This window comes from Epargyreus clarus, unplaced genomic scaffold (genome assembly GCF_041222505.1).
Source record: "Epargyreus clarus isolate Ecla_fem2 unplaced genomic scaffold, WU_Ecla_fem_2.2 ptg000007l, whole genome shotgun sequence".
In the NCBI taxonomy this organism is placed as follows: Eukaryota; Metazoa; Arthropoda; class Insecta; order Lepidoptera; family Hesperiidae; genus Epargyreus; species Epargyreus clarus.
In genome coordinates this window covers 14003642-14017005 of record NW_027332215.1, presented here as the reverse complement: position 1 = coordinate 14017005, position 13364 = coordinate 14003642, and the positions used below count along the sequence as shown (strand labels likewise).

The 13364-nt window shown below is 33.6% G+C and overlaps 1 protein-coding gene across 2 annotated transcripts in view; it reads right to left on the bottom strand.

Moving 5' to 3' along the window:
• Bmap-A (apterous A) overlaps positions 1–10533 on the bottom strand; it is a 79585-nt gene extending 69052 nt beyond the window's left edge. For both annotated transcript variants that reach the window (XM_073074764.1, XM_073074766.1), the window contains exons 1-2: positions 10384–10533; positions 1642–1964 (exon numbers count right to left, since the gene is read on the bottom strand). In XM_073074764.1, the coding sequence (XP_072930865.1) occupies positions 1642–1964; positions 10384–10419 (359 nt within the window). In that variant the 5' untranslated portion in view covers positions 10420–10533. The remainder of the gene's footprint in view (positions 1–1641; positions 1965–10383) is intronic.
• Positions 10534–13364: the final 2831 nt, after the last annotated feature.

Here is a 13364-nt window from a genome sequence, read left to right as displayed (position 1 = left end):
AGCGCCAGACGCGACTTTTCGTAAAGATATGTATTGCATGTGATCGTATATTATCCGTAAGTACCTATTCGTTTTATATCAGCTTTCGTGAATCGTTGTGACGGCTCAAAACAAACATTTTATAAGTTTGTTATTTATGAAATTCGGATCGATTTACGTTAACTTTTGCAACTCTATGACGAACTTTAATTTAAGATAGAAATAAATACTTTTTCAAAAATAAATAAAATTATAATGCTACGTTATTACAAGATGATTGCAATGATAACCAAACTACCGGTACTTGAAGCTTCTTCCACATATTAGGTATTATTTGAGCGTCTGTGAATATCGGGATTTCTGGTCTAATCTGATTATTAATGCATTATCTTTTACAATGGTTACCTTTTACAAGTAAGTTAGTAAAGGAATAAGTAAGTGCCTACTACTTTTTACTCTTTTGTAACGAATCAATGATAGTTTCGTTTTGGAATTATGTTTGACTTGCAATCGATATAAATAGTAAATTGTTGCGGCGTTAAAAATATAGTAATACTATAAGTAATAGTAAAAATATAATATATTTTTAGTATGAATGAATCGTAAAACGGCGGTAAACAGTCGAGGACACTAAGTAAATATGTAAAAAGTAATTAACTGAACATTTTAGAATAAGCTAGTTATTTACTTTAAATTATGCTGTTAAAATTGTACTCGCTTGTCATGACGTTGTAAATAAACAATTAATATTATTTAAAACATACGTGCAAATTCTCCTTAAAATGGTTCAGTACAAATAATTCCTTTGAAATGAGTATTACATTTATTACGTAATAATATTAGTTCTATTAATACTTAAGTACCTATGTCAAATTCACGATCTTCTTACTACGAATAATAGAAAAACCCACTACAATTTCATATCTGCCTACGTGCCGAAGTTACTAAACTTAAAAAGTGATATTATTCCCGTAACTCTGTTCCCTCTGCTCTTCAGTATTCTATTTTAACAGCTCTGATGCAATATTTACATTAGTTTATTTACTAATCTTATGATGCATCGCTTAAATATTATCTCTTTGCTTGTTAATCAGTGTAATTACATTTTGATTAATCTTTCCTTTTGATTTGCATGTTTTCGTCATCAATTATGTTGTTTGCTGCACTTTAAGTAGGTAACCGTTATTTAAACAATCGCTTTCTGAATAAAATAGGTTAATAGATTTTATTATAATTTTTTACTATCGCGTTTTCCGTTAATCTTTAAGTTTGGTAGTTTCTCTTAGGTGTAATAATTACTTAGTAACGATATAGTAACAGTATAGTAACGATTATAGGAGATAGTAGATATAGTAACGATTATAGGAGTTATACTTATGCAAGTATGTGAGATGAAAAATGAAAACGAATAGAGATCACAACCCGCGGTCGCTATAACACGGACATGTAGGAAGTTCCATGTTCAATCGTGGCTACTTTAGTCAACAAAGCTGTGCTTTTAAATTTACTGTTGCGGGTCGGAGTACCTACATCAGGGTTCGTCTTATAAAATAAAATTCAGGGCACGTAAAATCTTGGTGTATTTTGTCGTGTATAAAGCGTTACATACACGTACATCCACAAATAATAAATAGTATACAAAGCAACAAAAAGTTCGCTTACCTGAAATAATCATTTTTGCAGAAGATGTTGCTGTCGCGCGCGTAACACCGTCTCTCAGAGTCGAGGGGCATCTTGCACTCGCAACACCTGAGGCAGGGCGTGTGCCAGCGGCGCTCCAGCGCTAGCAGGTAGTATCTGTCTGTGATGCGAGCCCCGCAGCCGGCGCACGCGTCCTCCGGGGGCGGCGGCGGCGGCTCATCCGGGGGCTCCCGCTTGCGACACGAGGTGCAGTCGCGCGGCGAGCCTGGCGAGGTGGCGGGTGCTACTGGCGACAGCTCGCCCCCTGCTTCGTACGCTGACGATAGGTACCGCTCACTCTGTTGCTGTAAACAAAGTCACTGTTACTATGATATCTACCGGTCTGCCAATCTGTAGTCACCAACGTAAGTGTAGATGTCGTTACTTAATAAAATAGTAAATATGCACAATACTGTCTTTTCATTAGAAATAGAAGTGATGATGTCATTAGAACAAGATAGCTCCAATTGTACTTTAGCAAAATCTTTTGTTTTCAACAAAATTATCTTTTTTATTATCTTATATATAAAATTCGCGTGTCACAATGTTAGTTACCGTACTCTTCCGAAACGGCTTTACCGATTTTTTACCAAGTTTTATATGCATATTCAGTAGGTCTGAGAATCGGCTACTATCTATTTTTCCTACCCCTAAGTGATAAAGGTTGATCACCCTTTACATTTAAAAACGGGCCAGCTAGTATTACTATGAGCTAGTATTAAATTTGAATTCAATCGTATATGTAATCTGCGGACGATTAACATTAGAATTAATAAAACGTATATATTACATGCTTCTAAACTACTTGTATTTACTATAGCGAAAATCTGGCGAATACTGTATAGGGATGTCGCAATTATAACTTGCCTTTAGGCTTAGTAAAACGTACACACGACAGGAAAACGACAAAAGACGAGAAAAATTTAAATACTTATTGTTTCATTTGCAGAATAAATAGTTGTAACAAACGTTGCATCTTTAGAGTACCCTTAGTATGAGTTTTTACGTTTTTACAAAAATGTACTGTTTTTGTATTTGTTTACGTATTTCCCATATATTTCCAATCAGTTCTAATACAATCCGGTAGGAGCGCTGATTAGTAATGTATGGGCAAATACGAGTACGTAAACAAATACCAAGTCATTTTTGTAAAAACATAAAAACTCATACTAAGGGTACAGATTGCAGCGGAACCTCTATTATGATCCTACACTTGACAAATCGCTTCGTAACACAATAGTCTACAGCTGAATCAAACCATGCAATAATAAAGGGTCGATCGTCAATGCTAATGGCATTGATTGATTCCTAGCGTGGTCCTTTGCAAATTGAAACGTCATTTTATGCATCACTGGCGGCGGCGGGCCCATCGCATTGCATGGCATTTGTACCTAAAATGTATATTAAGGTAAAATGGAAGCCTGTTACTAAACCTCCCGTGTCTGTTCATCTGCCCGTCTGTTACAGGGCTCACCTCTTTAACCATAATATATAGACATATGATTTTTTTAGTTTGTATAACGGTGAACAACAAATACTAAAAATAAACTTCTATTTTTCGACGTTTTTCGCTTTATCTATTGAACCGTAATAGGTTGAAGTTTAAATTTTTACAATGCATTTACTTCTACGGCTGCTATATATGTATAACAGATACTAAATAAAAAAATGAAATAAAAAATTGGTGGTACAGAACCCACCGAGTGCGAGTTCGACTCGCACTCTACCAATTATTTAACTTTACATATATTTAACTTATCATACGCTTCCACACCAACTATAAGTACTGGATATTGGGTCTATGAGGTATAAATAGTACCTACTAGTAACATTGCAGCCTTGAACCACGAAGAGTGATCCCACCTTTACATTCTACACGTTAATTCGAGTTCAATGCACTTGTAATATAATTATATATTACAGTGTAACGTCACCGGTTATGATATGGTGCAGAAAATAATAAATTTATCATACCTACATACATGTAAGGTTAATCTTATTTTAACTTGTATACATAACAGAATATATTACCTATTTAAAACATTAAACTTTATATTATTTTCTTTAAATTATAATGTTGGCTTAGTAATTCGAAACATGTGGATGTCTGTGTAACGAAACTATTACCACAATCAGAGTTAGGAATTACACTTTACCACTTTAAACTCACAGCCCACACTATAATCCGTGTCGTGGGTGCCATGAAGACACGTAAAGACAGTAACGCCCACTCAAAAAAAATATCGAAATGAATCATTCAAAAGTTTGTCTGACCGGGGATCGAACAGGAACAATTTGCGCGTCGGACCGGTATAGCGACCGTAGCGCCACGAGGGTCGTCAAATGCTGTGTTATTCGAATGCATATAAATGCAAAATAAATCTATACTAATATTATAAAGAGGAAAACTTTGTTTGTTTGTTTGATTGTAATGAATAGACTCAAAAACTACTGGGCCGATTTTAAAAATCTTCACCATTAGAAAGCTACATTATCCACGAGTAACGTAGGCTATATTTTATATCAAATATATTTGATAAATAGATTTTGAGGCGGTACAAAGTTTGCCGGGTCAGCTAGTATTATTATATAGTATGAGATTTTGAGCGCCGGGCGCAACACAATTGTAACTCAAGTATATTAGAAGATCACTAAAATTAACGGTAATTTTACTACATATGTAGGTACCTACGGGTACCTATGTAGTGACCTCATATCAAACATCCAACTGGAATTTTTACTTAGGTTCATTAATTTTAATTAAAATCATTTGTATCACTATAGCTTTTTACTTACGTCGGTATGTTCGCTGTTTTTTTATATTTCACTGGTATCTACTAATATTATTATAGGCTCTTTAATTAAATAACGTATGTAATTTAATGTTAAGAAAGTATTGCGGCCAATTTTTTTTATAGTGTAAGAGTAGCAGACGAGCATGCAGTCCACCTGATGGTAAGTGGCTACTGCCACCCATGGACATCTGTAATCAAGCCCAGATAGGATTAGATATTCCTACCTGAGGTCGGCCACAGATGCGCCGCTACCCCTGAGGACTAAGCTGGAACGCCTCGGAAAAGTCTGTCTCCCTTACCACACCCTTCAAACCGGAACACAGCAGCACCTAAAACTGGTGTCATTAGGTAGAAATAGGTTTGACGGTGGTGCCGCCGAAGTCGAACCACAAAGGGTTCTACCACCTTCAATTATTTCTTTTAGTAGGTATAGATTTATTAATCGAAATAAATAAAGTAGATTTTAATTATTTTAAAAGAGTTGATCAGTTGGAGAATGTTTTGAATAATTAAACGTAGACCTTTATATTTTATTAAGAAAAGGCTTTCTATTACCAACCCATTGTGCCCCTAGACGAATTTCTAAAAATAATGAGAATAAAAAAATGGGAGCATCTTCGAACAGTGATGTTATGTTCCAGTAGAATACTACATTGAGATGTTCTAGCTTAGGCCTCAACGCTAACCATACTAAAAAATAATAATAATATTTATCCATACCTATCATGAAGGCTACTACTATAGGTGATACTTACCTCTAGTTATTAGGTCGGCTACATTCTGTCCCTGTAGTTCCGGGACCAGAATAGGGCTACGGTATCCTCTGCCTGTCGTAAGAGGCGACTAAAAGGGGGCTTCCGGGGTTGCGGACGGCAAGAGTGGGAGCTCAAACCGCCCGGCCAGCGACCCCGGGAAGGACGGCGGTATGTGTGATCACCAGACGGTGTGGTGAGCATCAAGCTCATCTGGGCGGAGCCCGACGGGGCACAGCGCTAAGAGGACTCCGGTTGCTTTCCGTTGGAGATCCCGGAGTCCTCTACACAGCGCCGATGACGGCCACCGGGGGAGTTTTAGTGCGGTAAGAGTCCCACATAACCCTGTGTCCCTCCCACGGCACCGGATACCTTTTGAAGGTTTCCCCCTCGTTAACAAAAAAAAAAAAGGTCGGCTACATTTACGTTTGCTGTTTCCAATACACTACTAATATCTTTGAAAAAAATCACAGATACCTATTTTACCGCAGACATAAATTTAAGTTACAAAATCCCCTGTAAAGTTCCTAGTGTTCTTCCAGATAACTTACGCAAAATTGTTATGATATGCATCGTTATTCCTCTTTATGAATACAATCTGTTTCCATTCATACGCGGCAATATTCCGAGAACGTTTCACCTGGAATGTATTTAATTCTTGGAGCAAAATCAACTACTATTAGATGAATCTGTAGCTAACCGAGCGTTAGGGCAATGCCATATTTCCCGCGTTTTATATTTATAGTTATTACAATTATGAATATACGAAAAAAGTATGTACAGTCAAACGAGTATGAAAAATAAAAATTAATTTAAATCTAAACACAAGAAAAGTTAATAAATTTAGCTCTGTGTACTTACTGCTAAAATCCTTATAACCGAGAAATCTTGAAGCATATTTAATCAGAATTGCTAACTCACAGAGCCTTAGAACAGACTTAATTTATTGTCTTACCAATATTACACACTCCGATGAGATGTGTAAGTGCCCTCACGTCTTGAATATAGGTTAAATTAAGCGAATGTTTTCCTGGAAATCCTTCATTTTCTTTGTAATTACAGGAGGCAATTGTAGGGAATGAAAACGTTTAACGCTTTAAGAACTTATTTAAATGTAACAATTAAGAGATACTAAATAATTTGCAAATCTCGATTGGGAAATTAATTGAAGCAATATTAGAGGAGTCGATATCTACTACTTCGCCCGGAGTTTTGTTAATACCTAATAATTAATACTTGATTAAATTTTGCTTACTTACCAATGTTTAAAATTTGACAACTGTTCTGTGCAAAATTGTATAAAATTGATTTTATAGATTATTGTTTAAAATTGATTTCATAGATTATAGATTTAAGTAGAACTTAAATTCACGTAATTAAATGTTTGATTTGATTGATTAGCGTTGTCGACTCCAAACAGCATTACTCCCATTCTGTGAATATTGTAGGGGATGACAAAGGAAATCCAGAACATGGGAGCCTCTATTCCAATTTGCGGGTCAACTGCGGTCAAGCGTATTGATTACGGCAAAACAGCATTTCGAAGGGAGGCCTACGTGATAGTCAGTTATAGTCAATTATATTATTAATGATAGTCAACGAGCAATGATATCTCTATTATGAAGTATCTACATCAAATTCAATATTTAAAATGATTTGTTTAATACGTTTCGGTTTAAATAAGGTTATTCGTTAAGACGTTAGTTAGTTAGGTACAATAATTCACAATTGTAATTTCTTTTAGGTCTTTTTGTAAATCTGCTGATCAATAATCAATTTCTAGTAATCATTATTTCGAGGCCTTAATTAACTTGGTTATTAGTATTGTTATACTTCTAACATCGAAACCGTAAAGTAAAATGGAGGCGATAAGCGTAGCTCTATAACCATAAGACCTTCGCCTGGAGATCTGTGCTCCGCATTGACCTGCGAATCAACTAGGCCGCTGCTCTTATCTAATCCGATTAGCTAAAACATGGTACCTAACCCTGAATTAGAGCCGTAGAAATGCAGTCTTATTGACAGTCATTAGAGTAAGCAATAAATAAATCTATAAAAATAATTATACAATATTAATCCGAAAAATCTTGAAGTAGGTGCTAATATATTACTATCCTTTAATGTAAAATTAAATAGAAACTTTTTAAGGTATACATAAGGTATACATAAGGATAAGGCAGGGTTATCTGGTGGAAAGCAGTCACCATCGCCTATGGACATACAATATAATGTTCTTGCTATGCTATTGATAACATATTATGAAATGTTGATTTTTAATAGAATACAAATAAAATTAATGCTTTGGAGGATAACAAAATATATTGTATTGTCTTTTAAACTTTTAAATTCCATTGTTTTCTTAGATCAATTTAATTAGTAACTTGTATTAACACGCTTTTTTTAAGTTAAACTTATATGGTTTGTAAAATTTTAATCAAAGTTTCGTATGTGCAAGTAAGATTATAATTTTAAAAGTTGTTTATTTTTATTAGCATAATATTTTTTTTTAGCCTGTAGTACTTTACATTTCTACTCTCTTCTCCCTTTCTCTATTACTCTGCTCTACGAAATTAAATTACTCTCTTTCAGTCTCTCCTCTAAAGTAGAAAGTTCTCTTTCTCTACAATTTTAAATTGGTCTCTTTCGGTCTCTCAATTGGAGTAAAGAGTTATCTCCACAATCGCTTCAATGCCGAGTTTAAGAGCAACAAAGGCGATACCGATACGTTAAATTTGAATGTCACTGGCAGTTATTATTAATTACTGGGTAATAATTGTTAGGTTATCGGTTTGTTGCCCCAACTGCACCTCACACTCGCAATCTTTATTCTATAAGTATGACTCATATCTACATCCGACTAAATTTAAATTAATATACAGGTATATAAAATAGTTCGTATTACATTTTTGGATTTTAATACCCACGTTTGTTATTTGTTTTATTGTAGACAAGTTATCTAAAAATAATACAATAATCCATTTCAAGATAAAGGTAGAGTGAAGTTTATTAATATACTGAACATTATAATTTTATTGTGAAATTATATTTGTTTACTAATTTATTAAAAAATAAAAAGAACCTATTTAAAGAAAGTAACGAAAACTCGAATAGTAATTAATGTGATGTTGGCTGATATTTTGAGGTTAAAATAAAAATAAAATATTTTTGTCATTATTTTATAGCTAAAAAAGTAAATTTTAATTTAGTTCTTGTATCATTCCAATAAACTATCTATTTATTATGTCAAATGAAATGTTATTTTTTAACTTCCGTAGCGTCGGCAAATTAAAAATCAATATTCTTTAAAATATTTCCAAGAAATCAGGGTCTTTTAAGTCCATTATGGTTTATTCTACGATATTGTAAGCTTAAAAGTAATTAATATACAATCCGTAATAATATTTTATATTTATTTACTTAATACTATGATAGGTAATCATACTTATTCTCGTTGTACCTATATCATCACAGCTATAAGATATTGCGCGATCCGTTAATTTACGATTTATAATTAACTTAATTAAATATTAAACAAAATCAACAAACGTACTATATTTAGAAATTAAATAAATACATTTTAAAATTATATACTTGAAGCTGGATGCAACGGTGATAGAGATCAATAATCAAACTTTAAAAAAAAACACCATGATAGAACTACGTAAGCAACCAAGACGACATTAAGTTGTACACATTTTAAAACTATTTAAAAGCTCATAATAATTATTATGTGATATCAATAATAATTCGACGCGAATTTATACGACGGATCACAGACTGTGCAACTGATTATTCAATGCAAGCTGTATTCAATATTAATTTAGGACATACATAAATAACTAATGCACGTAATTAAGATCTTTAATTGTCTCAGTGTCTTCCCCGTGATTTATTCGTGAGAATAATAAATAAAAAATACATAACGATACTGTCTCAAGCGCACCTCCAGCGCCGCCCGACGGCCCATCCAGTTATCTAACGATGATAAAATACGACGGCCCAAATTGATTTCTTGTGTCTAAAGGTTCTTAAATTTTATTATACCTACACTTCAAATATTGAAACAAATTTTATTGATGCTACTTGCTAAAATCTTAATGGGAATTTTACAGCTATTAATCAAAACGGTCATTTACATACGTCGCAGTAATATAAGTTAATCTCTTGAATAAGAGATAAATAAAACTCGCCCGTTAGAACAAAACAAAGATATCTGACATCGACTGATAAATTGTATAGGTTATGTTTATGTTAAACAAACGTTTGCATAGGAACGTAGGTAACGTTAATATATGAGGACAAAATTGGAAAAGTCATGTCAAAAGTATTTAAACTTAAGAAACAATATTATCACTTTAAAAGAAAATGGCTCTAAAAAGAAAAGCAATTTTACCAAATGCGAAAACCTATTTGTTATACTATGTACAATATAAAGCATATTGACTGGACATTAATTCCGATGAATGAAAATAACTAGACCCATTTAATTAAACCTTCGCAATTTAATTAAACCTTCATTACCTACAATGTAACTCTACGCAGATAAATGTAGAGACGGCAGCCGCCCAACATCAACCTGTAAAAGATCTCAACGCTGATACCGCGATTACTTTTAACATCAACTACCATTTATATTTGTTTATTATGTCGCATTTAAATATTATTGATATTTTTTATTTATTTTTCAAGTCTTTATAAGTTGTTTATTATTATGGATTTGAAAATGTATTTAATCTACCCACGGTTCCCCTTATTGCAGGTAAAAGTGTTTCTAAAATAAATGTTATGCATATTTATCAATAGGATTTATTTTAAAAAGTCACTTTTTGAGAATTATACTTTCAGTTTTTATAAATTCCGAAAATATAAATCAACGGACAATATACATCCAATTTTTATTAAAGTTTTAAAAAAAATATTGTTAAAGCATTATAGTTAAAGTTTCATAAAAGTTTGCTACCAAAAAACTATTAATAACTTTCTAAAAGTAATTGAAATGTCCACATACATTAAACAACTCTTGAATGAAGCTTTCCATGTTAAGTAATATTGCTAGTCGATTGGCAAATGTTACAACAATTTTGCACTAATTCAAACGTCGTTTCAAATCGGATTCGCGGGAACAATTCGAATTTGTCGTATGTTGTTTTAATAATATAATATGTGTGAGGTCTCACCCAGTGCATCGCGCCCCTCTCTTCGTACACTCCCATCTGGGGGTCAATTTTTCCGTTTTCTATTTTCAAACGTATGGGCCTCTGCCCCACTACACTCACACTGGCGCGCGGAGCATGACGACGTGCGCGTTGCGTCGCGACCGATGGACTACTGCGTGCCTCTACATCACCACGGACCGAAGGTGGGACGGGCGCCGCCCCCAGCAACGCCCCCGGTCGATGGTGGGCATACCAGAATTTTTTTCCATTTTTTCCGCAAAAGTTGTAATTCAATTTTTTGATACCGAGCCTTCGGTCCCAGTTCCTCATTGTCGCGAATTATGCTATGGTAATTGTTCGGAAAACCGATTTCGGTTTACCGCCAGCGTTCAGCTCGGGAAGTTTGTGGCTGCCTACCCGAATATTCAATGAGTATTTCGAGCGAGACTAACGCAGTGTTTAAAAACTTGAGCTTTACAAAAAACAAATTTCTAGGTAGATATTTATAATTAAAATAAGACATTCATATATTTTCAGATTATTATTGCCTTTAAAAATATTTGGGTAGGTACCTTTGAATTTCCTATTACTCCCTCGTAGGTACTAGGGAGTAATAGGAAATTCAATAAATAAGCATATCTGTTAAGATATATTCTTATATACTTTTTTATAAGTTACAAAAATCTTATTAAATATCCAAAAATATGTTTTATTTAACTGTATTATAAAATTACTTCTACCGTGGTAGGTTCACTTAAGTAGGAACATACAAAGCAATGTATACAGGATGTAAGAAAAAAATCAATTATATATATTTAAATAACGTTTCGTGCTCTATGCAGCTAATAATATTAACCTTATACCAATTTCGTCAAGTCTGAAAGTAGTAAAGAAAATTACCTATAGACCAGTATAGGTAAGTAGGTAGGTACCTAAACGACAATAAATAATATACGTAGTTCATAAAAATAAATTGTTAAAATTAAATAACTGTACAATTAAGAAAAAACACACCCTGATAATTATAATTAAAATAAACCTGTAGCTTATAAATACCTACATAGAACATACGAGGGTTTATAATTCCTACCTAAATAATTACGATCATTAGACAGAAAAAGGACATAATTTTTGAAATTATAAAAATAAAAATCAAAAATATATTCCTTTTAAAAGTCCATCTGAATAAGGGCAAGTAAACAAAAAATATTCGATGTTATTATTTTATATAATTATGCCCTTTTTCGTTGGTTCGATCATTAAATGTGATTATTATAATAACCCATTCACTTACCTATATGTGTCTACCGTTATAAATGCGAAGAGATACCGTAGAGCTACTAAAGTAAGTGGGCAGGTACGAGTATACAACGCCATTCCCTTTAAAATATGTAGATATAGGATCCACTTTTTATAAGTATTACGATAAACGCATAACGCTTCAGACAATACCTACTCAGGTATATATATTTATGTAACGGTACCCACTCATTATACTAAAGCGTCATCTTCTTCAAACAGTACCCTTCCCTTACCAGGAGTTTTTACGTTTCGACAAATATGACTGTTTTGGCATTTGTTTAAGTATTTGCCCATACAATTTCCAATCAGCGCCCCTAGCGGATTGTGTCAGAACTAGGAAATCGTATGGGCCAATACGTAAACAAATACCAAAACAGTCATATTTGTCGAAACGTAAAAACTCATGATAAGGGTTAGGTACAGGTCGGATATTTGCAACCATATTAAAGTTAGTAGAACCAAAGTTACTAGAACTTACGAAAAATAAAATAATAAGTTATAATTTTGGCAGACATGTCGGTAGGTAGATGTAGGTACGTACATCTACCTAAACAATTACAGGTAAGCAAATTAAGTGTGTTATACCAAAAATATATGCATTGTCCCACCTATGAATTTACATACATGATACGAAGTATTATCATATTATCACCAAATATGATGACCAGTTCACAGTCGAAGGATTTTCATACCATATTTCAACCCCTATTTTACCCTCTTAATGTCTGCTATGTGTTAATCTCTATGACAGACAATAAGTCAGTAACTTTACTATTTTATTATACCTAGAGCATACAATAAATATTTTTGTAATCACCCATTTATTTTAATACTCTACTCGATAGGTTTAACTATTTATTTTAATCGTAACACTATACACGGCAAAAAATCCATCTAAGATACGCTAGATTTTTCAAAAAAAACATCTAACGACACTTGGTTGCTTAAAAAAAGATAACTATACCTGAACCGTTGAACTCCATCCAGCCGTTTGGAAGATTCGACGTTATAGAGAAATTTACAAACATGATACGCGCGAAAACATAACCCTTAACCCTTCCTTGGCAGTCAGGAAAAACATTAATACTCGTAGATTTTTATTTTTATTATTTTTTATTTTACATATTTTTTTATTTTTTTGACCCTGTCAACGTGTATGGCCTAATTTTGTTATATACTCAACATACTGTACCCTTACCAGGAGTCTTTACGTTTTGACAAATATGACTGTTTTGGTATTTGTTTACGTATTTGCCCATACGATTTCCTAGTTCTGACACAAACCGCTAGGGGCGCTGATTGGAATTTGTACTGTACTGTTTTTTTTATTAAAAATCAGACTTTATATAAATATATTACTACTCATAAAAAGTAACTTTAAATTTATATAGTGACGTCACGCGTTGCTAACCGTGTTGTAAACTTACGCGCTGAGTAAGCTTTGAGCGTTAAGCGCTTAACGTAGAGTCGACACTTTTAAGAGCCGAACGTAGAGCCAACGCTTTTGAGCGCTTAAAGTAGAATCGACGCTTTTAAGCGCTGAACGTAGAGTCGACGCTTTTAAGCGCTGAACGTAGAGCCAACGCTTTTGAGCGCTTAAAGTAGAACCGACACTTTTAAGAGCTGAACGTAGAGTCAACGCTTTTGAGCGCTTAAAGTAGAATCGACGCTTTTAAGCGCTGAACGTAGAGTCGACGCTT